A 25,207-nucleotide genomic window follows, 5' to 3' on the forward strand; every position below is an offset into this window, starting at 1 on the left:
TAAATTCTGATCATCCAATCAAGTCATTTATTACATGTACTGAACCGATGTGAGTTCCACTACGTGATCGTAATAATGGTAAACTGTCTTATCTTCACCAATCATGTTTCATAAACATGGACGGTCTTAATCATATGCCACAGTACACCTAGCTGCCCGCATGTGTGCAAATGATGCTTCGCACCATTGTGTGATGCACACTAGCATGGTCCTTGGTTGTCTTTAAATTAAGATTTCATGACTTCATTTCTTATTGTGTTGTTTTTCTCCTCTTTTTCCTACGTGGGATAAGGCTTCATAAGGACAAGTAAAGAAACAAGAGGAGAAGTTTTGAAGATCCCCAAATAACTATGAATATTTGAAAATAGTTCAACATCCATGTAGGTATATATTGAAACCAGCTCAAAAGAGAGCACACAGACGATCATTTCTTTCAATAACGCCCCGACCACCAGGACAACCCTCCTGCTCTCAGGATCTTAAATTTACTTCAAAAATCATTCCGCAACACCTTATACCAATGCCTCACTCTTCCTGAAAAACTCCATTTTCCCAAAATTGTCTTCATAAATGTACATTTTTTATAGAAATCACAACTTATAATGAACTATCAGCTTTGAAACTTCAAAACAATTCATAAAATACACAGCCTAGTGCAATCTATACTACATATTATGAGGAAGAACACCAACAATTGATTAGAGAACATAGTTGCCGGAAAATGGATATTAGTGCATGCCTGGAGATTCAGTATGACTTGGCAAAAATTGCAACTTCCTCTGCTGGATTGCCCGTCATCAAGCATGTCTTACTTCTGCCTTCGGGCTGTTCAAAAGGGAAACACCGGATCGTTGCCCCTGTTTCTTCTTTCACCCTCAACTCATCTTTGTCACTGTGCCACCAAATGTTCGTGATCTTAGAAATACACAATTGCATTATGATAAACATAAACATTAACCCTAAAAACCAAACCAAACTAAGCTTTGTGCTCATGTGGGGTCACATTGAATTCATTTTTGTCATTCTGCTCTGCCACCATATTGGTATTTCATGTTCATAAGGATCTGACAGATTTTTACATGTTGTCTGTGTAAAAGATTAAACACTAAGCACACCAACCCTATAAACCCCATATATACATGGTCAAAAAAATAAGAGGCATATAAACAAACAATTACCTAGCAGACCAGGGACCCCTTGCCCATTTCCCCTGGCTAATTGCATCTTTCAACTCATTATATGAGTTCACATCCACAATGTTACTGCAGAGGAATTATAAATGTGTTAAGGGTATTATCCGACCAATATACCAAAAACCAACAGATACAAAGCAAGGAAAACGAACTGTCAAACACAGCAGAAAGGCAAGGATTTGGTGAACAAATTCAAAGGACTGAAACATGGGAAGCAAGAATACAAACTGTCCAATACAGAGAAGAGAGGCAAGCAGTCAATGTACCACGCTTAAGGAAACACAATTTTGACTTCAAAACTCCATATGTGCTGACTACATAGATCCATTATGTAATCAAGCAAGTATATGATCCAATCTAACTAGATCTAAAGCTAGCAATAACTTCAAGTTTACAAGTAAGCAGAAAGATTCTAACATAACACTTGGTTCCTAAGGTTTTGTTTGGATCATGGATTTGGGTACGTATTTGAAAACAGAAAGGAAAAGGCAAGAGATATGGAGAAAAAATTTAACTTATATTTCATTTACATTTTCGCACCTTTTCCTCTCCCTACTCAAATCCATGATCCAAACACAACCTAAAGATTGCAGCAAAATCTCATTTTAAGCATTTTCCACAGTTTTTGCATGTTCAGACGACGTCCAAAACATATTGAACCATAGATACTGTGTATTTTCAAATAAATCTGTGTGCTTGCGTGTTTTGTAATGGCAGTGACATAATCCTCTACATGCAGAAAGCTAATGATCATTTTGCTATTTACATATTGAACCGCCATAAAGAACAAATCTCATGCCTTTATATTGCTGTACAGCACATAAATAATAAATTTACAATGTAAAACATCATAGGGATGAAGAATGCACCTATCCCGAAATGAAATTGCCTTCCCCAGAAGCGAAGAATGGATCTCATCCAACTTATCTTTCACATAAGCTACCAGAATTGAAGCTTCCATGGATATCCCAAAAACTTTTCCTTGTTTTCCAGGAACATCTCTCCTAGATATGACCACACTCTCACTTAAAACATCACGGGGACCAATTTCAATCCTGAGAGGGACTCCCTAAAAAAGGAATATAAGATATTATAAGACAACATCATATAATACTTTATTTTGTTTTTACTTATTTTGTTGTTAGTATTAGGTTTGCTTTTTGAAATCTCAAATGTGCACAGGGCTTCTTATTAGACATTAAGGCAGACCAACTCATTGGGCAAAAGACAAAACGCACAAAAATTGGTAATGATGGAGCAAGAACAACTCCCCTTGCAAAAGGGTTTCAATGCCTATGCCAAACTGTAAGTGAGACAGACTTATGGATGTGTCTTGAAACGCTAACTTTTGGCTCTCTTGCATTTTTGGAGATCAAACGTGGGGGTTTGGTTTGTGGCAATAGTTTGATAAGAAAATCTAGAATCCCATCAAATTCACACAAAGATGTGAGATGGCTTACACACTATTTTACATGGACTCGGTACGGATGTCAGGTGCGGCTATGTATCAAACCATAAATTTAAGGGTATACGGACTCGGCAAAAAAAAAAAATCATATTTTTATATTTTTAATCAAGTATGTGAGATAAAATGGTGTTACATGTAACTTGTAGTGTTAAAAAGACATTTATAACAATTATACAACAATATGTACATATAATAATAGTGTTATATACAATTATATAAGAAGTATCCATTGAAAAGTATCTGACACATCCCATACCCTTGTCCGAGTGTCGGGTGTCCAACATGGGTATTTGATTTATTTTGACGAGTTGTGTAACATAGCTTATACATGAGGAATTTGATGAGTGAAAATAGAAAAGGCCACAAATGAGGCCAACAATTGCATTCTACTAGAAAAAAGAGTATGGCAACATGATGATTAGTGCATCCCATTTGGATCAGAGTGCATGTGTATCTGTGCTTGTTTTTCTTTGGAAAATTTAGTCAAAACCCCTCCATTGGACCCTTATTTGGTGAAAAGCACAACCCAATTTATTTTGCTTTATAAATCCCCTAAGGAAGATGCGCATAATTGAGCAAAGACACAGTAAAATTTCTTTTTTTTTTTCTTGGACAATATTGCCCATGCACATATATATATATATATATGTCTCACAGAACTCTTTTGACGAACAACACTTTTATTTTATTTTATATAAGTTTAAAAATGTTGTGCATGTGTATTTTTAGTTGGTTCATCTAGTATGTACTCTATTTTTTTGTAACAGTAAAATGTTATTGTAAACCAGAATAACATATTACTGTGAATCAGAGTAATATGTTATTGTCAAACAGAATAATATGTTACTGTTTACGTCAATTTTGACGGTATTTTTTTTTTCTTTTTAAGAATTTTATAGTCAACATAGATCTCATTTGATAGATCTTGATGAGAGGATTCTAAAAATACTAATTTTATTAAAAACCGACATCTAAATCAAAAGTTATATTATTTTAAAGTTTAAAATATTAAATTAGTCACTAAGTATAATTTGGTAATAAGGAAAACTTTTTGTGCTCGTCCTTAATGCATTAAAGTTCTATTATGAGGGGACTTTGACCAAATCCCTCTTTTTCTTTTTCATGTTTTTAATTAACAATATACAACTATCCTTCAAAAGCAAGAACAAACCTTCATCTCCCAGAAATTGAATTTCCATCCTGGGGTTCTCTGATCTGTGTCATCAATTTTTACTTTGATCCCTGCAGTCTTCAGAATCTCGTTCACAGATAATGCAGCATTAAGAACTCCTGTTCTTTCATCATCCTTCTTCCAAATTGGTACAATTACTACCTGGACGCATGTAATGCACATTCAAGGGACAGAATCAACAACAAACAAGAAGAACAAGAATTAAAACTAAAGTATAATTGAAATATGCTGCATATACACAAACATAAGGACACCGTAAATTTTTAAAAATAGGACAGCACATGGCAAATACATAATTATGTGTGCTTGCATCTATTATGTACATACATGTACATGTGAATTTAGATTTAGATGTATACAAAGATGCATAATAACAAAGTCTTTGTTCCTGTCAAAGAAAACATAATTGTGATGACTCATTTCTCCTCCCATTCCTCCTTTAACCAATGTTGTGGATACCATACTAATCGGGTTTTGCCATTGATATGGTATGTACCAGTACCTATGCATTTCGGAGCACCATTATGGATTTATATTTATAAAAATATTTATATTTACTTAAATGTAAACAATGTGGATTTGATTTTTAAAATTTTTCTTTGTTTTGTAACAATATTGGATTGTGAGCACACTTAAATTTAGATAAATAGAGAGAGAGATATAAATGAATACAAGATTAGGTTAGGCGGTTTGGCTTTGAAGAGTGTAGATTATATAGACACCTAATGGTAGACGAAAACTATAAGCCTCACATCATCATCAGGAAGGGACGTTCAGTGACCTTGAACAGCACTAGAAGGCGGCTTCAGATGGAGGCTGCCATTGGGAAGACTCAGAACTGGTAGACTTCAATGATGTGGACTCCATGGGCATCTTCAAACCAACTTCCTTGATATACCAGTTGGGTCGGATGATTATCTACGGAGATTTGGGAGGCTAACTAAGGGTCAATGCCAGTTGGGCCGGTCCACCTTTGTTAGGCCCACTATTGGGAATCAGGGTGTGGGCTCACTGGGTCTTTTTAAGGCCCAAAGCGGGGTGGGCCATGGTGTGGGCAAACAGGTTTTGGCCACGAAAGTGGGTCTGGAGGAGTTGGGCCATGGGCCCTTTTCTGTGGGCTAGCAGAGCTACGCGTTTAGGCAAAGTTCTCATGGGTCGGGCCAATCAAACCCAACACTGCCGGAGCAGACTAACCCAAAAGTGCATCTTCTCGCCACGACGGAGTGTGACGGAACTGAAAATCGCCAGTTGGTCGATCGCGTGCAAGGGTCTTCGTCGGAGTTGTGAGAGCCTTATTTAGGGCTTGTAGGGACGCTGTCACCTGACTTCCGACAGTCTAATACTGTTGTGGACGTTGATTTGTCGCCGCAATTGGGATCGCCGACGCTGGAGGAAGAGTTGGGCGATAGACAGATTAAGAGTGCGGGGGTTGTGGATTTGTCGACTCACTGGGATGGGCGTACGGCTATGATGGGTGATGACGACACTCATTGGGCAAATACGGTAGAAGAGTTGGCCTTGGTGGTTCGGCCAGAGGTTGAGTTTGTGATGCCAGATGTGGGGAATGAGGTGGATGTTGATGCAGAGCCTGAGACAAAGGTGGACTTTCAAGGACTTGATCCTCCGTAGCCAGAGGAGGTTTCGGCCTGGGTGCTTTCCCATATTATCGAGGTTAGTCAGTTTTTCAGTGTCTCCTTTGAAGGCCATGAAGATGAGGCTTTCAACTTGTTTTCTGCCATAGAGGAATCCTGGGAAGGGGGTGTTCCTTTGGGAAAGGAGGTGCACACTGAAGGTCAAAAACAAAAGCATTCCAGGGAGTTGCGTAAGTTAGAATGTTCTATAAATTATGATCAAGTCTAGGCGGGGAGGGAAGGGGAGGGGAGAGGTGGTAGAAAGGGCCATGGAACTCTGTTATTGTTGCCATGCAGTTAAAAATTTTGTCATGGAATGTGAGTGGGTTGAATGATAGAGGGAAAACGGTTTTAGTTCATTCTCTGTTGAGAAGTGCTAGGGCAGATGTAGTGTGTCTTCAAGAAACAAAGATGGAGTGCTTTGGAGGAGAGACCGTCAGGGAGCTTTGGGGGAGGGGGGGGCTTTGTGGATTGGACTTTTTTACTAGCTTTAGGGGTGGCTGGGGGTGTCCTTCTCTGTTGGGATCGGCGGGTGGTGGAGAAGGAGGATGTGGAGGTGGGGACTTTTTCGCTTTCTTGTTTGTTTTGCTGTGTTGCGGATGATTATCGGTGGGCTTTCACCCGGTTTATGGTCCCGTTAGACGGTTAGACCGGGCTACGTTTTGGGAGGAGCTTCAGTCTATTGCTTTTCGGTGGGGGGTTCCTTGGTGTGTGGGTGTGGACTTTAATGCGGTGCGATGCACGGAGGAGAAGTATGGGGCAAGCTTAGTATCTGGATCTATGCGAGCTTTTTTGCCATTTATTGATGCAATGGATTTGTTGGACTTGCCGCTTCAGGGGGGTGGTGATACTTGGTTGGGGGGCAGGGCGATGTCCCGTCTTGATAGGTTTTTGGTAACTGGAGATTGAGAGGGGCATTTTTCCCAGGTGACTCAGCTCGGGTTGCATTGTCCTGTTTAGGATCATTGGCCAGTTTTATTGGATAGTAGGGGGACCAGTAGGGGACCATTGCCATTTTGATTTGAGAATATGTGGCTTTTGTTTGAAGGCTTTGGGGAGACTGTGAGGGGATGGTGGGGCAGTTATGCAGTGCTTGGGAATTTGAGTTGTCGTTTAGCTCAGAAATTGAAGTTTCTCAAGTTGGATCTGAGACAGTGAAATAGGGAGGTGTTTGGGAGGCTGCAGACTCAGAAGGTGAATATTTTGACAATATTGTAGGGGTTGGATGAGAAAGAGGGCAGGGGTCCCTTGTCTGAGAAGGATCTGGCTCGACGGGATGCGGTTCGCACAGAATTTGGTCGCGTGGCTCGTATGAAGGAGATTAGTTATCGTCAAAATCCAGATGTTTATAGTTAAAGGATGGGGATCGGAACATGAGTTTCATTCACCGTATGGCAAATGCGCATCGGCGAGTGAATCAGATAGGGAAACTACGGGTGAATGGGGTGGTGTTATCATCCACGGAGGAGATCAAGGGGGCTATAGTGGGTTTTTATAAGTTTTTATTTCGGCTTGATGAGGGAGTTTGGAGACCGACTTTGGATGGGGTTCCGTTTGATATTATTTCAAACACGGATTGTCCTTTGTTGGAGAGGGCGTTTACGGATGTAAAGGTGTTTGAGGCGTTTTGGAGTATGCTTGGGGATAAGGCGCCTGGGCCTGACGATTTTTCTATAGCTTTTCTCCAGCATTGTTGGGGAGTGATAAAGGAGGATGTAATGGTTATGTTTGAGCAATTTCACTGGACGGGCTAGTTTGAGAAGAGCTTGAATGCTACTTTTATTGTGTTGATTCCCAAGAAAGGTCGAGTAGAGGATATTTGGGACTTTCGCCCTATTAGTCTTTTGGGTAGTGTGTATACAAGGCTTTGGCAAATTGGTTGCGAGGGGTGTTAGGGGGGGAGCAATCCTCCATGGATTTTACACTGACTTCATAAGCCCAAACCTTTGCAAATCTTAGGTGATTCACAATCACTTTCAAGATTTCAAGAACACAATATTTGCAACACTTTTACAAGATGAAATAGTATTTTTACTTTCAAAGAAAGTTTACAATAAATATCTCTCAAAGATAGATACATAAAATGAAGTTTTGATTTTTCTATAAATCTCACACATGAAAGATGAGCTTAATGCTATAAGGCTCAGTGTATAATTTCTGAGAGAGAATGTAAATAAAAATTGAAAAACACTTCTCAGAGAATTTTTCAGAGAATAGATGTGAGTGATTATAGATCAAAGAATATTTTCTGATTTTTTGTCACTTGTTTACATTAGAGGTTTTGGTATATATAATGAAACTTATAGCCGTTTATAGCCATTGTATTCATTTGAATTTATAGCCGTTTATATCCGTTGTATTCATTTGAATTTATAGCTGTTTATAGCCGTTGTATTCTATCATTACTAATTTGAATATCTTCAACTCCATCATTACTAATTTGAATATCTTTCACTTGAACCTTTTGAACTGCTGCTGTGCTAGGCTGTTTGAACCTCTGTTTTGGGCTATTTGAACTCCTCATTTAATCAAATATTAAATACATTCTAACAGCATTTAGAATAAAGGTTTAGGTGAGAAATAATGGGACAAAATAAATTTTGATTCTATTTTTCTCTTTCAAATAAATCATCAAAATAAATTTTGATTCTATTTTTCTTTTTCAAATAAATTAAAATATAATTAAATAAATCATCAAAATAAATTTTGGATTCTATTTTTCTCTTTCAAATAAATTAAAATATAATTAAATAAATCATCAAAATAAATAAGCCTAACAGATCCAAATACATAGTATCCGTTATCCGATCGAAATGATTTTTTACAGAAATAATGTATTCAATAAATTTTAAAATGTAAACGATTCTGATTATCGAAAAGAAGTCCAAAAGTGAATCCAATGAGCTGAACTGAACCGAACTATCCCAAATCTAAACTAGAGACAATCTGTACCTTTTTTCTTACACCGTTACTCTAAGGCATTGCAGAATGAGAGATGGATCATTTAATGAAAAATGAATGTGAAGCTTTTTTTAGTTAATGAATTAAAAAGGACGGTGAGACTATGGTGGCAAGTCTTTACCCTAGTTAAAGTGAACCTATTGTCACTAGTCGATTTGGTTGGTGCCAATTTCATGTTCTTAGTGAATAATTTGAGAAATGTTTAATAACAAGTAATATTTTAAAACAACAGTGATATAGAGCTCTAATAGTAGAGCTTTAATCAAAACTACAAAAAAAACAAAAAAATAAAAATAAAAACAAAAACACAGGTTAAAACATTACATCATATGGTAGGGCCCACCATTAGAGCCCTCAATAAGACTGAAAATGATATGTTTTTACAAATTCAAAATTTTTTTGTTTCTTCATGCAAATAAACAGAGACATAAATCCTATATTATAAAGCACAAGTATAATGAACATACTGCCATTTTTAACATTAAAATTTCAATTACATCAAATATTATCATTAAGAACTAAACCTTAAAATTCAAAAAACAAAATTTTCTCTAAGCCCCACCCATCGACGCACTCTCATCAAAACCCTATGCCATCACTATAGTCACCCAATTCAAAACCCTAATCTGACATTGGATGAAATAGAAGAGAGAGAGAGGGAGTGGATTTAAAAATGTATGAGGTTAAAGATGAAATACATTTGAAACTATAAAATATTTTTTTAAACATTTTAAGTGGACGTTGAAAGGTGAGTGTAGAGAGGGAAAATGTGACTATTAAAAAAAAAGAAAAATTAGTCTAAGGTCCCTTTCCCATTTTTAGTAATGGAAGAGATCTACAATATTATTTTATAATGTCTAAGGTCCTTCAACCCCACACAGAGAAATTTGACTTCTCTCTCTACCAACTTCTCCATTACCAAATCTTGCTCTATCTCTCTCGTCTCTCAAGCAAAACCTCCTTGATAAACAAGATCAGAACTTGTGATGCAACTTGAATATTGATTAAAGTCCAGCAGTGCAAGGCGGCCGCTCTCGACGACGTCAACAGTAGCGATGGTGGTGGAGAAGGGAACTTCAAGAGGCCTTGGCCACGAAAGAAGCCGAAATCAAGGACGCTGATGAGAAGGCGTATGCCCAGGGCATGGCCGATGTCACGGAGGCCTATGAAAAACAAGTGAAGCAGGCATGCAACAGGGGTTTCACCCTTGGTTGGATGTCTCTTCTGAAAAAGCTTGAGGTCCCGAGGACTCGCTACTTCGGAAAGCCGACGCCATTCCTCTTCCATTCCCTCCAGCTCCTCCATCAGCTCAATCCGATGACGAATCTGAATCTGAAGACGAGACCCTGGTGAGAAGACCCAAGGAAGCAACTGGGGCCAAGTCCCCCCCTCAGAATGAGCAAGTCCTAGACTTGACTCAGGATGAGAAGGGTGAGGAGGTTCCTAAAGATGCTATTGCTGAGAAGGCATCAGCAGATGTGATTCTTGCCGACAAGAGCCTGGACGAAACCCTTCAAGAGATTGATGCTGAGCTCGCGGCGGAAAAGGCAGCCGATGTGTCTTCTCAACAATCATCCGAGCTTCAGACACAACCGTCCGTCGTCGCCGAAGAGTCTTGACTTTGATGTCGTTTTCCGTTGTATTTTGTACTTTTGTTTTTGAGATAACGTAAGCTCTTTGTATGGCCGATGTGCCCTCTTTTTGTTAAATGCTAATACAACTTTCCTTCACTGAATGCCTTTGTGGGTGGTTGGCAAATACTGGATGCAGTTTTGGTGGCCAATGAATGTGTGGATTCGAGGTTGAGGTAGAGAAAGGCGGGGATTATGTGTACACTAGATATTGAAAAGGCATATGACAATGTTAGTTGGGAGTTTCTATTGTACATAATGGAGAGGATGGGTTTTGGGGCTTGATGGAGGCGCTGGATTCATTCCTGTATATCTACTATGCGAATGTCTATGTTGGTCAACGGCTCTCTAGCAAGTTTTTTTCCCCACATATCGAGGCCTTCGGCAAGATGATCCCTTATCCCCATTGTTGTTTCTTATGGTTATGGAAGCTTTGAGGCGTTTGTTGTCTAGAGCAGTTCATGGAGGTCTACTGCAGGGCTTTGAGGTGGGTTCTGGTCGCAATTCTCTGGTCATATCCCATCTTTTTTATGCTGATGATGCTCTTGTATTCTGTGATGCTGATGCTGGTCAGATTGGACATCTTTGGTGTGTGTTGCTTTGTTTTGAGGCTGTGTTTGGTCTTCAGGTCAATCTTTCAAAGTCTGAATTAATTCCCGTAGGTGAGGTGGATCGACTTCCGGTTTTGGCAGCGATTTTGGGGTGCAAAATGGCTTCTCTGCCAGTGTCATATCTTGGTCTTCCTTTGGGAGCTTCTTTCAAGGCACTCAGGGTGTGGGACAAGGTAGTGGAGCATGTGCAGCGGCGGTTGGTTGGGTGGAAGCGGCAATATTTATCTAAAGGCGAGAAGATTACGTTGGTCAAGAGTGTCTTGTCGAGTATTCCGACGTATTTTATGTTAGTTCAGGTGATCCCTGTGGCAATTGCGAAGCGGATAGAGAAGTTGCAGCGGAATTTTCTATGGGGCAAAAAGGAGGAGGGTTCTAATTCTCATTTGGTGGCATGGGATCGCGTGTGTCGTCCTAAGGAGTAAAGGGGTTTGGGAGTTAGGCGGTTGGTTATGTTTAATTTGGCATTACTGGGTAAGTGGCTGTGACGTTTTGTAAGGGAAACGGAGCATTTATGAAGGAAGGTGGTTGCGGCCAAGTTTGGTCTGGTCAGAGGGGGGTGGTGTTCGAGTAGGATGGGGCAGCCTCACGGTTATGGTGTCTGGAAAGGAGTTTGGTTGGGTTGGAAGGAGTTTTGGTGGAGTCGTCAACTCAAGGTAGGGTTGGGAGATAGAGTTTGTTTCTGACGTGATAGGTGGTGTGGGAATATTGCTTTGGAACAGTTGTTCCTCTGATTTTTGGTATTGTGGAAGATTGTGAGGTTTTGGTGGGGGCGGTTAGAACGGGTTAAGGTCCGGTGGTGGTTTGGAATGTGCAGTTGCGCCGTGAGGTTTAGGATTGGGAGGTGGATCAGTTAGTGGGGATGTTGGGTTTTTTATATGGGCTGAAAGTTGGGAATGCAGGGGAAGATTCTATAGTTTGGGTTTGTTCCAGCTCTAAAGGGCTTTTTTCTGTATCTTCATACTATGTTGCGCTTGCTCATATTGATGCGGTTTCGTTCCCTTGAAAATGTGTTTGGGTGTCGGGCACGCCATCTAAGGTAGCTTTCTCTGTATGGACGGCAACCTTAGGACATATTCTGACGATCGACAATCTGATGCGCCATGGGCATGTTATGGTGAATTGGTGTTATGATGCTGAATCGGTGGACCATATGCTCGTGCATTGCCCTGTTACATATCGACTTTGGATGCCTATTGCGGTTACTTTTGGTGTGGTTTGGGTACAGCCAGGTTCAATGTTGGCAATTTTGCAAAGTTGGGCAGGTGGTAGGGTTCAGAGGAGACGTCGGAAGGCATGGATGATTGCCTCTCACTGTTTAATGTGGCTTATCTGGTTGGAGCGCAACAGACGTGTTTTCCAAGGGGTGTCTCACTCAATTTCTTGGTTGGAGAGGCGGATGTTTATGGTGTTATACAAATGGGTTACGAGTTTGGTTGATCGAGATGTGTTAGCTTATGTCGATTTTGTAAAGGATTTGATAGCATAGCTTTTTTTCTTGGGGGTTGACAGTTTGTATTCTTTGCATCATCTTAATGCTTTTCTAATAAAATTGATTATTTATCAAAAAAAAAAAAAAAGATCCACCCACCACAACAAAATCCACCGAATGCGAACTTCACCGATCTGAGAAGGTGGCTGTCATATCATAGCTTCAAAGCTCATAGTATAGTTTCTTCTATTGTACTGGACAAACTACAGTACAGACGTCGGATCACTGGAAAAAAGCCAAAATCACTGAGATAGGATGGGATGATCCGACATTTTTACCAGAACGAAACTGAAGATCATCTGTACCATTTCTTCGCCAAAAGGGTATATCCTAGGCAGTACCAGCCGGTACGGAACAGCACTAATAACAATGCCTTTAACTAATCCCTTGTGTATCGCGCTTCTTTTTTTAAAAGTCTCTTATTATTTAATTGTTGTGCTTGAAAAACTCAACGGACGAAGAATTAGAAAATGATGTTAATTTTCTGTGTAGAACTTTGGTTGGAGAAGTCCAGGATAGACTCTGATTGTGATAAACAATGAGTTACATATTGGAATATTTAAACTAGATGGAATCGTGGTTTCATAAGAGGAAAGTACTCAGTGTCCTGACGTACAGAATTCTTCTCTCTAGTTCGTGGGAGGCCAAAAACTGATATCTTCCAATTTAAATGACCACTGCATAAAGATGAGGGGGTGAACACTTGGTACACTGTAATAACAATTGTCTAACAAAAACAGTAAATTATTTTCTTGAGTCAATCTAACCCCCCAAGTCTCGTGTATATATGAACCCAATTAATTCTACAGTTTTCCGGCTTAATTGTCATGCAGTGAAATTTCTTCATAAAACTAATTACATGCTTCTATTCTATCAACTAAATACACGAAAGGCTTCCAGTCAATCTGGGGCACTGAGCGGGTGGACTAGGTAAAAACTCAAGCTCTGGTTTTTTTGCACAAAGTGACTGTGTCAGCATTGAATGACAGAAGTATCATATCTAATAGTAACAATACATAAGCAAATCTTAACACAGCCTTAATGGAAATTCATATCAAATGATTTTGATGACATAAAAGAGACTGTTAGGTTCCCAAATAGTAATTGACTTTAGGAATCAACATGAGGCATCCAAATACCTGTATTGGTGCAATCTTTGGAGGAAGCATTAAACCAGCATCATCTCCATGGGTCATGATAATACCACCAATAAAACGGGTGCTGATAGCCCATGATGTCTGCCATACATGTTGCCTTTGTCCAGTTTCATCAGTGAACTGGGTACACACATATTTTGAAAGACCACAGAACTTAAGTCAGTAAAAGGATAATCAATGATAATCCATCATAGAGGAATGATATGATTCAAAAGTCACAGAACTATGCATCAAGAGTCAAAACTGAGACCTGGGAAGAAACTAGGCAGACAACCAACGCAAAATGTCACAGACCTGCGTTCCAAAAGCACGAGAAAAGTTCTGGCCAAGGTTGTGGCTGGTCCCAGCCTGAAGAGCCTTCTGATCACCCATCATAGCCTCAATTGTATAAGTCTTGGAAGCACCAGCAAAAGTCTCCACTTTTGATTTTCGACCTGCAATAACAGGTATTGCAGTTTGCTCATAAGCAAATTTTGTATAGACATCAATCATCTGTAATGCCTGCAGTTCAGCAGCATCAATTTGTTAAATGAAAATGGGAAAATGATTTTCCATCAGAACTATTGGGAGTAGTATCTAGGTAAATAGGATGCCAACCTCCTTCTCTGCTTCTTCTAGAGTGGCATGGGCAGTGTGGCCCTCCTGCCAAAGAAATTCAAGAGTTCTCACAAAGGGTTTGGTGCGCATCTCCCATCTTGTGACATTTGCCCACTGAGATAGATCAGTTGTACACACAGGTAAAAAATCAGTACTTGATATGCCTGCACTAGCAACAAGAAAAGGGATCCAACAAACCACTGTACCTGGTTGACCATAAGAGGAAGATCACGGTAACTATGAATCCACTGAGTAAACATGTGATTCACAATGGTTTCACTAGTAGGTCTAACCTGCCAGAACCTCAAGAATTGCAACAATCAAAGCCAAAACTCAGGTCAAAGTTTTTCATGAACTTGAACCAGCATGTAAATCAATTCAAGTTATTAGCTTAAATCATGGAAGACAAAAATAGAAAAAGTAAACAGTTACAAGTTGTTGAGTGATGAATGTACCACAAGTTTTTCTTCAAGTTCCTTTCCTCCTCCAATAGTCACAACAGCCAATTCTGGACTGAAACCCTCAACATGGCTAGCTTCTTTCTCTATGAATGAGTATGGTATAAACTGCAGCCAAGATTAGAATGCACATTAAACAACTGAAAATAAAACTTTAAACAACATGAAAAAAAGAAAAAGGTATTTACTTAAACTAAACCAATGAATTGCACTGGTACATTGACTACTTTCCAAGTATTACTATCAGAGTTGCAATTTCATTATAGGAGATCCTGGAGCCAAATACCGAGGGTAGCAAGTCTACTTTCAAACTTCTGTAAAAAATTGCTAGCTTCTTGGCCTTAGGATAATAAGCAATAAATTTGACAATATACCAACCAGCCAATAATATTATATGCAAGCAAATGAGACGAGATTGACAAAGAAACTAAATTGAAGAATTTTAACAATCGGCACAATTTTTTTTTTAATTAAAAAATTAAAATAAATTGAAAAATTAAATTTGATAGATATGGAAGTTTACAACTATTTTTGGTGATAAAACTATTATCACGCATTAAACTATTCAGCAAAATTTTGGTAGGGTGGGGGGAAGCTTTTTTTTAAGTGCAAAATTTCTAAACATATCAACACCTTCAATGATTTATTTTATTTTATTTTATTTTTTATTTTAACTTCAATGTATACTTACTTCCTTGAATATGAATAGCTTGCAAAATGTATTAACTATCAGTAAGATTTTTCAAAGCATGTAGCTTGCAAAATGTATTAACTTGAGCAATGTAAATATCAACAAATTAATCTCACCATCAAGCAATTCAACTCATATCTTTTAGATTTCTTTAAATATATATATACATTTTTTCCAAATCAGAAATAATCAACAAGTGATACAACATAAACCACAATAATAAAAAGGGTCCCCAAACTACTATACACACCTCTCTATCATAACAAATTTGTATATTTTGTGGAGCAGTTACAAATGGACACAAATGAAACATCATAAGAAAAATCTTAATTATGAATCATTATGATTATGTTATGAATATTAAAAATTACGAATTTTTGTAATCAATAAGGCTAGGTTTGGTTAGGATAAAAATGGTGGAAAGTGAGGGAAATGGAAAAAAATAGAACTCCTTTTGAATTAGTTTAGCATGAAAGTCGTATATGTTACAAAGTTAATTCTTTTGTACAACCAAGGGTCTGTTTGGTAACCATTATGTTTTCAGATTTTCATTTATATTTACAAAAATTTTAAGAACTACCATAAAAATTTGTTTGATAATTTTTTTGATTTATAAATGGGCAGTCTCAATTTATAAATAAGGCTGAAAAACAGAAACAGAAAAAAGATGTTTATGTTTTTTTTTTTTTTTTTTTTTTTATAAAAACAGATGTGCAAACCAGAAAAACACAGAAACTAAAAGAAAGAAAGAGAACGCTTTAGTTGGTCATTGGTTCAAAACAAGGCAAACAAAAATTGGTAGGCATATCAATCTTATGTCAACGGTAATATCTTTTCAAAACCCTCATAACAAAGTCGTGCGATTTCCAGACTTGGGCGATTTCTGGAGGTACTCCGACAACCCTCTGGCAAGACTAAATAATACTACTTCTTTTTTCTTTTTTTAAAATTTTTATGGCCGGGTGTCTAAACCAGTTTACGTGCACCTCGACTAATCCCGAGACCTACACAAAGACCCCCTCCACATGAATCGGACAAATCTCAGGAAGAACCCGCGAGCATGGCTCCAAGGAGCGAATTGCTCCTAATGGGAGTTAAACCTGAGATCCAGAGGAAACACACCCCTAGACTCCAAATTGCACCCACTAAACCAACCCCTTAGGGTTAATAATACTTGCTCTTGTCCTCACAGTCCCGATCTCTTAGAGGGGAGAGTGGTTCCACCAGTTATATGTCACGTCAGCAGTGCTTCTAACCACCATCGGTTATTTTCTCTGACGATCATCTTTGTTCCTATGTGGACAAATCTAAGACTGCATGTTTAAGATTTTTCCTATAGCATTAGATGTTCACTTTGGGGGTTTGATCAGTTGTATCGTTTGGGGCCTTATTCTATTTGGGGCTTTCTACATCCATCTATCTTAGTAGATTGTGAGAGCCATTTCCTTTTTGTTAATCAATGCTTTGTAAAGATTTTCTTTTGAGATTAGAAAATTTACCGACGATGAAAATGGGAAGACCATTATAACCCCTTCAATTAGCAATGATTCAGTGTCACTTTTATAGATTTAAAAACAATCTTTCATACTTTTTTTAATTAAAATTATGATCAATTAAGTTTCACATGTATTGTAATGGGAAATAGAATCCAATTATGTATGTCTAACTTTTAGATTAATCTATGGTTTGTATTGTACTAATATATTTATATTTTAAATGTTTATTATAATTTTATGATTTGCATGATTTTCATTGTCATAATAAATAATAAAACAAACAAAATAAACATTTCATGCATTAAAATTAACAAACATGTTTTTGGGTTTTTGTTTTTAAACTTTTCCAAACATTTTGTTCAAACCAAACATTTTGCAGTTTTTGTTTTTCTAAAAATAAACAAAAACTAATTTACAATTTTTTTATAAAAATAAATAAAAAAACGTATACGTAAAAATTACTAGATGCCACCTAAACTTTTTGTTTCTTGCAAAAAATATAGGAAAATACAAAGTCTAAATTTGTCTATAAAAGTAGTTCCTTATAGCCTACTAGTTAAAATTCCTAATTTCTCTCTCTTTCCTAGCAAAATTCTCATCTTAATCAAATTCACAAAAGAAAATATTTTCTTCCTTTTCATCCTTTTAATTCACTTTCCACTATCCACTATTTATGTCTTTCTAATCAACCAAACCCTAAAGTTATCAATTTTTATGTTCTTGTTAAGAATTATTGTGATACAGTTACAAAAGGATATACAATATGCAAATTTTTAAAAGTGTGTATAGTAGAGGGGAGGATTCTATGGTTTGGGCTTACCCGGGCTCTAAGGGGCTCCTTTTTGTGTCTTCGTTTTATGGAGCACTTGTTCATGATGATGCGGGTTTGTTCCGTTGGAAGTGTGTCTGGGTGTTGGACACGCCATCCAAGACAGCTTTCTTTGTGTGGACGGCAGTTTTAGGACGCATTTTGACGATTGACAATTTAATTCAGTGTAGGCATATCTTAGCAAATTGGTGTTGTTTGTGCTATGGGGACGCCGAGTTGGTGGAACATTTGCTTGTTCATTGTCCAATTACTTCTCGGCTTTAGATGATTATTGTTATGACTTTTAGTTTGGTTCGGGTGCATCCAAGTTCTGTGTTGGCAATTTTGTAAAGTTGGGCTGGGGGTCGGATTGGAAGGAGGCGTAAGAAGACATGGATGATTGTCGCTCACTGTTTAATGTGGCTTATGTAGTTAGAGTGTAACAGGCATGTATTTCAAGGAATGTCGCATTCGATTCCTTGGTTGGACAGGCAGTTATTTATGGTGTAATATAATTGGGTTACGGGTTTGATTGATTCAGATGTTTTGACTTTTGTAGATTTTGTAGAGGATTTGATATTTTAACTTTTTTTCCCCTTAGGAGTTTGAAATTTTGTATTCTTTGCATCATCTTGACACTTTTCTAATAATGTTTGTTTATTTATTTATTTATCAAATAATAATAATAATAATAAAACAAAATAAACATTTTATGCCTTAAAATTAACAAACATGGTTTTGGATTTTTGTTTTTAAAATTCTCCAAACATTTTGTTCAAATCAAACATGTTTGTAGTTTTTGTTTTTCTAAAAACAAAGAAAAACTAGTTTACAATTTTTTATAAACATAAATCAATTACCAGATGTAAACTTTACCAGAGGCCACCTAAACTTTTAGTTTCTTGCCAAAAAATATAGGAAAATACAAAGTTTAAATTTGCTTATAAAAGTAGTTCCTTATAGCCTTTCCTAGCAAAATTTTCATTTTAATCAAATTCACAAAAGAAAATATTTTTTTCCTTTCCATTCTTTCAATTCACTTTCTACTACTTTCACTTTCCACCATTTATGTCTTTCTAATCAACCAGACCCTAAAGTTATGAATTTTTGTGTTCTTGTTAAGAATTATTGTGATATAGTTACAAAAGGATATACAATATGCACATTTTTAAGAGTATGTATAGTAGAATTTCCTTGAAGAGGAAACATTTACACGCAGAGTGAATTAATAACCATACCTGTGGAAAATACATATTACTGTGACCAGTCTCCTTGAACTTAACATTCAAATAATCCTGCAAAAAAATCAAACAAAAGCAACAATACCAACTCTTAATCCAAGATTTCATTGAATCACATCCAAATCAAAAGAACTCCACACTTGAATAAATTCAAAAATATTCACCTGAATCGCTTCCCAAATGGCGTAACCGTAGGGTCGAATGACCATAGTACCACGAACAGGGCCGTAATCGGCGAGCTCAGCATTGGCAATGATGTCGAGGTACCAAGCATTGAAGTCCTGAGACCGAGGCGTTATGGCTCGGTCTTGAACTCTGGACTTCTGGTTCGCGCCTTCGCTGGTTACCGGAGAAACCTCTTTCTCGGCAGTGCTCTGGGCGGAGAAATTGGCGGCTGTGAGCGGCAGCGGAGGGAGGCTGAGGCGGAGGCGGTGGTGGCGCCGGAAAATCGACGGCGAGCGGAGGCATCTGGTGGTGGAAGAGGAGGAGGTGAATATGGAGGAGAGAGAAGGTAGTCTCAGAGCCCCCATTGCTACTACTAGAGAGAGAGAGAGAGAGAGAGAGAGAGAGATGAGGATTAGATGAGAGGGGGGTGACTGAGAGTGAGACTTTAAGATGTGCATTGTTTGCGATGGGCGTTCACTTTACTTGCCGGTTGATCGATCGATTAATAAACGGCTGATCAAAATCAATGGTCTGGATTTAAAGAAAGCTTCAGTTTTGCACGTGATTGTAAATGTAATGAGATGGGCTGATGGAGTTGTTTTTGTTGGCCCAGTTGGATGATAAAGGCCCACTTGATTTTCCTTTTTTTTTCGTTGGCCCACTCTTTGTGTTTGGTTTTGATTGATTTTCCGAAAATTAATTTTTTTTACGTAAATTTTTTTTAACATTTGAATTAAATTTTTACTTTTTAAATGTACAAAACTTAGATGTACCTAAAAAAATAAAATATTTAAACAAATTCATTAATTTTACTTTTTAGATGCATCTAAAAAGTAAAATATTTAAAAAAATTCAATAAATACACATGAATATGAAAATGTACTAAATTTTTATATATATATATTTTTATTTTTTATGTTTGATGAATTTTTATTAAAAAAAATTTCATAAATATTATAATACTTTTAAGTGTATGCTTCTAAACATTAAAAATATTCTTAAAATATTAAAAATTTTGACTAAAAACAAAAAAAATTCAATTTTCTGAAACCATACAAGTTCAATCTTTCTTCATTAGGCCGAAAACTAATAATTAAAAAATATATAAAAGTTAAAAGTACTCTTCTTTTAATTTTTAGATAACCAATAAGTTATTTGTATTTAATAAATTATACGCATGAGTTATACCAAATAGTATCACGCAAACTCTTAAAATAGAAAAATCTATAAACAACTTGCACCAAATAACCCCCTCATCATTAATCTAAACAATTGATTTTATCAGGCATCGATCGCCCATCCCACGCAATCCACAACTTAAGTCTCGTAATCTTCGCAATCTTCCTCTGAAAAGGAATAGAATATTGTATTGAACAAATCAAATTGACTCGAGGGGTAGGGTCAAATTATATCAAACAAATCAAATGAACGTGGTAGTCTGGTAGAGTTAAATTTTTAAACTCTGTTTAGTAATTTAGCAGAGCCCAAGTATACCCAAATTGGTTCCACTAAGCTCATAAACAGAAAAATATGTAAGCTACATTTTATTTTTAATAATATTTCAATTCAGAATTTATTGATTTATTTTATATAATTTAATTGACTCGACGGTTGTTTGATTTTTTCAAACACTAGATGAGCCCGATCTCAAACTTAATTATCTAAATTTTAGATGAGCGCAAGAGCTCAAAGCTCAAGTTTGAACTCCACAAATTTGCATACCTAATTATCTTTGGTTCCACCATTTAAGGAGACATTCTGTTGCTAACTGAAATCTCAGTCACTCTGACATAAAATACTGTCAACAACTAGGGATGATGCTCAACAAAACAAACTGACAAATAATACAAAATTTTCGGCACATAATATTATAGTTGAAACTATGCCAATCATTTCAAACCAAAACACCAATGAAAAAATGACTTTCAATGTATAAAAGCATCATCAATACATTAAACAGGAAAGTGAAGATGTATATGAACTCAATCAGTTACCAATTTTGGTTTTGAACAGTTCGGATTCTGACGATATATGAAATGTTAGAATGCCTGTTGTTGAATCAAATCAGAATGTCATGTGAATAAAGCAACCATATCAACTGTGATACGTAGCCCGAATTGTTCGAGCTCAAATTTGCCTCGAATCCAAAACGGTGTCGTTTTGGATTTTTTTTTTTTTTTTCTTCTTTCTCACTGTTTTGAAGATAAAGAACAAGCAGAAGCAGAAGAAGAAGAAAGAGGAGGAAAAAAAAAATCAGAACAGATCAGATCAGATCCATCGTCAAATCACAACATCTTCATCAACACATAATCAACTAGAAAAAAAAAAAAAAATCAGATCAGATCCGATTCAACAACATCTTCATCAACACATCATCATCATCTTCATCAACATCATCATCATCAACACATCATCATCGGCCCAAAAACAAAAAAAAAAAACAAAAAAAGAATCAGATCCGATTCAACTCCAACTCCGATCACCGCCATCATCGTCGATCTTCCTCCTCCGCCATCACCGTCTTCTTCTCTTCCTCCTCCTTTTCTCCCCATCTTTTCTCCTTCTTCTCTTTTCCTCTTCTCTTCTCTTCTCTTCTCCTCTCCTTTCTCTCTCGCCTCTGTGTCCGTGTTCTCTCTCTTCTCTTTTCCTCCTCCTTCTCCCCATCTTTTCTCCTTCTTCTCTTTTCCTCTTCTCCTCTCCTTTCTCTCTCTCTCGCCTCTGTGTCCGTGTTCAAAAACAAGAAAAGGAAGAAAAAGGACAAAAGAAAAAAAATGAATCCCAAAACGACATTGTTTTGGGTTTCGAGCCAAATTCGAGCCAACCATTTTGTGCCCTCAAACAATTTTCCAACCATATAACATGTACGTCATAAGTCAGAATGTCATGTACATCATCACAAGTCTGGGAATATTGGTGTTTTTCATGATAAACCATCAAATGCCAGGCAATGAAATTTTTGAAAAACAACAGCAAATTACACATTCAACCAAAAACAGCAAATTACAAAACTAATAGAATCAGTGACAATATTCATTGGTGGTCAGTCAAATAACAAAAACCATAGGATCCTAAGAATGAAGTTCTGCAAAGACAACACAGTCAAGGATGTCTCTACTCTCAATCCAGTACAACACAAAGGAATTATGGTTCTCAACAGTGTTTCGGTGACTCCATCAACATGAAATTGGGAAAGTTGTTATCCTTCCACTGCATACAAGGCTTGGGTGATTTCGGGCTTCCACAAGGAGTTTGTCCACTAGGCTTCTTCCATTGAGATTGATCTTCATACTCGAGCTCAAACATCTGTTCCATGTCCAAGTACCTTGGGGGAGACTCAGGCTGAAACAACAACCAAAAAAAGAAAGAGAGTATATCATTGTGTGATCTTGCATACCCGAATCATGAAAACACAAACATTTATGAAGCCAAATAAAATGTGTACCAACCTTCAATTTCCCCGACAGTGGAGAGCCTAACTGCATGGAGTAATCATCTATATTTGAAAGCAAATAAATGACAGTAAGTTTCTCAAAAGTAAAAAATAGATCAAAGATTGGTGATACAAGTATCAAATTTTGACTACCGTTATCTAGTCCAACTGTCTTCAGAAAATAATCCATGTCAATGGCCTTCCCCTGTGCCTTGATGCATTCCTGATGATTATGCAGAAATTGTTCCTCTGAAACATTACAGGGAAGAATTTGTTCTTCTGCAACAACACTCAACTTCTTATCCTGACTCTTCTTCAATGCCTGATGCACATGTGGATGTTTCCCAGAGTTTGTGAGGTCACTGAGTGCTTTCCTGCCACCAGTTTGTGCTTTCTCTGGAGCCTTTGAAACATTTCTATTTCCTCCAAAAGAAGATGTCATTTTAGAGGGACCAATATCTTCTTCAATAGAGATCATGTTCTTCGTGTTGTGCTTCTTTGATGTCTGAAGTGTGGAAGGCCTCCCAGAGTTAGATATATCGTTAAGTGCCTTCCTTCCACCAAGCCCTCCGTTCTTCTGTGCCTTCGAAACATTGGACTTTAACCCAAGAGGAGCCGCTGCAGTAGACATAAAAGTTGAGCCACCATGAGATCTTATCAACAGATTGGATAATAGACAATCATGGGGGGAAAATGAACAAGTACCATCAAAGTGAACATTTAGATTCTGGTCTCGAATTAGGCCTCTGGTTTGAGTTGCCATCGATGTATTTCACCTGCAAACCAGTTCAATGTCAGCAATGGGTGTTGATTCATACAAGTAATCTACAAGTCAACTAAAGAACACACTACGGACAAAGAAACGAGTTATTCTTGATTCAATATTAGTTAACTTGAAGCTGTTAATAGCAGCTACGACTTCTGCATTCTATAATGAAGTCCCAAACATTAACGAATCAGTATTGTTGTGTTTTGACCGGAGGGAAGATGAAAAAACAAAATCAGTATAGTAGAATAGGTTACAAGACCCCAAATTTATCTTCTTTCCATTAACTTACTCAGACATGCATGATTGGTATCCAAAAAGTCCTATCAACAGGGTCAACACAACAACACAATGTTTTGTATAATCCAAAAATTACCCAGGTCCAAAGAAACTTTGAAGTTAGTGATAATATCAAACAGTTCTCAAACACAACTAAAAAATGGCATTCCTCAAAATCCCAATAAATAGGCTAGACATACCCGCACAATTCATCTAAAATTATAAATTCTTCAATAACCTGTTTGCCAATTGCATTACTCAATATCCCAATGGAGTCTTAGGCTTGTCAATTATCACAATTTATATATATCACTATTGAGGTTTTGAAATGTGGCGAATGTAATTATATATATTCTTCAATTATCCTAATTAAATTTTTTGCCCAGGAGGTGGACATCCAACCTATTCCCGAAATGTAGGTGACAATGGTGGTCGTTTTTGTTATTTACATTTAATCTAGTTCCCAACTATCCAACCATATCACTTTAAACTCCTGTTTTTGTCATGATCAATTAGCTAAACAAAATGAAACCCCTTTGAAAAGTAGTATCCGGTGAATGAAAGTTTCTTATTTACTACCCCCTGTATCTAGAATATGCTATTACACAACTATTACACAACTACTTTTAATTCAATAAACCCCTTTAGAATTTAGATTGCCTTTTTAGTGATACCAGAACAAGCATGTTACCTTCCAAAAAAACCCTTCATATTGTTTCCTACACCTCATGCCACTACCAAGACAATGGAGAGCATAACATAAAATCATTCAACTATTTTTCATTACAAATCCCTAAAACCCAAATAGTTTCAACATAGTGTTGTGTTTAAAGCAAAAATTCATCGACTCTTTACCGGATAATTGCAATCATCTATTCCATGAAATAGCAAAACCCCACATTGCATACACAACTTTTATATTGATAGAATATGTAGATAAATTATAAAAATACTAATAATAATATTAAATTGATGTAAGTCACAACTCTAGCAATTTGATAAAACAAAACCTCAAAAAAAAAAACCAAAAAAAAAAAAAAATTAATAATAATAATAGTACCGTTTGGTTACTGAGAAAAACAAAGGAATCCCCTCAGTTCTTTACGTTACCAAAAAGATATAGAATTTCAAAGAAATATAGGCTTTGAATGCTTGTCTTCTCTAAATTTTCCACGCAACCAAACAAACCCCCTTAGGGTTTTGGAAAGACCACATATACGGCCTAATGAACAGAGATCTTGGGGTTTCACAAAACAAAAAAAAGCAAAAAAGAAAAGAACAGAACATACTCTCAGTTGAATCCGTAACAAAACAGAGAGGAAAAGCAAATAAAATGCTTTCTCTCCCTCTAACTCATACGTTTTCTTTGCAGCCAAACATGTCACTAGGGTTTAAGAGTGGAAGAACTCACGGCTGATAAATTGTATCGATTGATCTTTCTTGCTTGTTCAATAGAATTTTCTCGTGCTTTCCAGTCGATTTTCTTGCCCCTTTTCCTAGAAAATCCTGTTTCTTTCTGTGATTTCTCTTTGATTTCGAATGTGTGTGTAGTTTTCAGGAGGCCTTCAAATGGGGCAGTCTTTGTATATAAAGAGGCGGTGGAGTTGCAACGGTCACATTTTTTTGTGCAGGGAAATTCTATGGGTTTACATTTATTAGGTTTTGAGGAGAATTAATTTAGCTTCACTTTTTTTATTAAGGCTTCATTTGGCATTACCTTTTTGGGTTAAATTATTTATAAAAAAATAAAATAAAATAAAAATTAATAAAATAAAATATCACATTTAAATCTAATATATATATTTTTTACTTTCACAAAAGTCAAAAGGAAAATTTAGCCAAAACCACTCCTTCATTGGATTCTTATTTGGTGAAAGAACAACTTAATTTATTTTGCTTCGTAAATCCTTTAAGGAGAAGGCACGTAATTGAGTAAGAATAAA

The 25,207-nt window shown here is 36.9% G+C and overlaps 2 protein-coding genes across 5 annotated transcripts; both read right to left on the minus strand.

Moving 5' to 3' along the window:
- Positions 1-531: 531 nt before the first annotated feature.
- Positions 532-19,211, minus strand: OVA6 (Class II aaRS and biotin synthetases superfamily protein). 2 transcript variants are annotated; one of them, XM_028268867.2, is made up of 11 exons: positions 18,789-19,211; positions 18,622-18,678; positions 14,386-14,496; positions 14,137-14,223; positions 13,931-14,044; positions 13,628-13,834; positions 13,316-13,453; positions 3,833-3,994; positions 2,063-2,262; positions 1,179-1,262; positions 532-892 (listed from the first exon to the last, which is right to left on the minus strand). In XM_028268867.2, the coding sequence occupies exons 1-11, from the start codon at positions 19,152-19,154 to the stop codon at positions 748-750; spliced, it is 1,671 nt and encodes a 556-aa protein (XP_028124668.2). In that variant the 5' UTR covers positions 19,155-19,211; the 3' UTR covers positions 532-747. The 2 variants fall into 2 exon arrangements, with proteins under 2 accessions (XP_028124668.2, XP_028124669.2); XM_028268868.2 differs by lacking the exon at positions 1,179-1,262 and having other exon boundaries at positions 18,789-19,205.
- A 2,531-nt stretch (positions 19,212-21,742) lies between these two features.
- Positions 21,743-24,913, minus strand: LOC114321666 (uncharacterized). 3 transcript variants are annotated; one of them, XM_028268865.2, is made up of 6 exons: positions 24,676-24,870; positions 23,956-23,998; positions 22,925-22,995; positions 22,373-22,837; positions 22,236-22,282; positions 21,743-22,128 (listed from the first exon to the last, which is right to left on the minus strand). In XM_028268865.2, exons 3-6 carry the CDS (start codon positions 22,980-22,982, stop codon positions 21,940-21,942), a joined length of 759 nt encoding a protein of 252 aa, XP_028124666.2. In that variant the 5' UTR covers positions 22,983-22,995; positions 23,956-23,998; positions 24,676-24,870; the 3' UTR covers positions 21,743-21,939. The 3 variants fall into 3 exon arrangements, with proteins under 3 accessions (XP_028124666.2, XP_028124667.2, XP_082738348.1); XM_028268866.2 differs by lacking the exon at positions 23,956-23,998 and having other exon boundaries at positions 24,676-24,913; XM_082882222.1 differs by lacking the exon at positions 23,956-23,998 and having other exon boundaries at positions 24,554-24,691.
- Between the last annotated feature and the right edge of the window lie 294 nt (positions 24,914-25,207).

Source organism: Camellia sinensis, chromosome 8, assembly GCF_055761805.1.
Source record: "Camellia sinensis isolate YWXY chromosome 8, ASM5576180v1, whole genome shotgun sequence".
Lineage (NCBI taxonomy): Eukaryota > Viridiplantae > Streptophyta > Magnoliopsida > Ericales > Theaceae > Camellia > Camellia sinensis.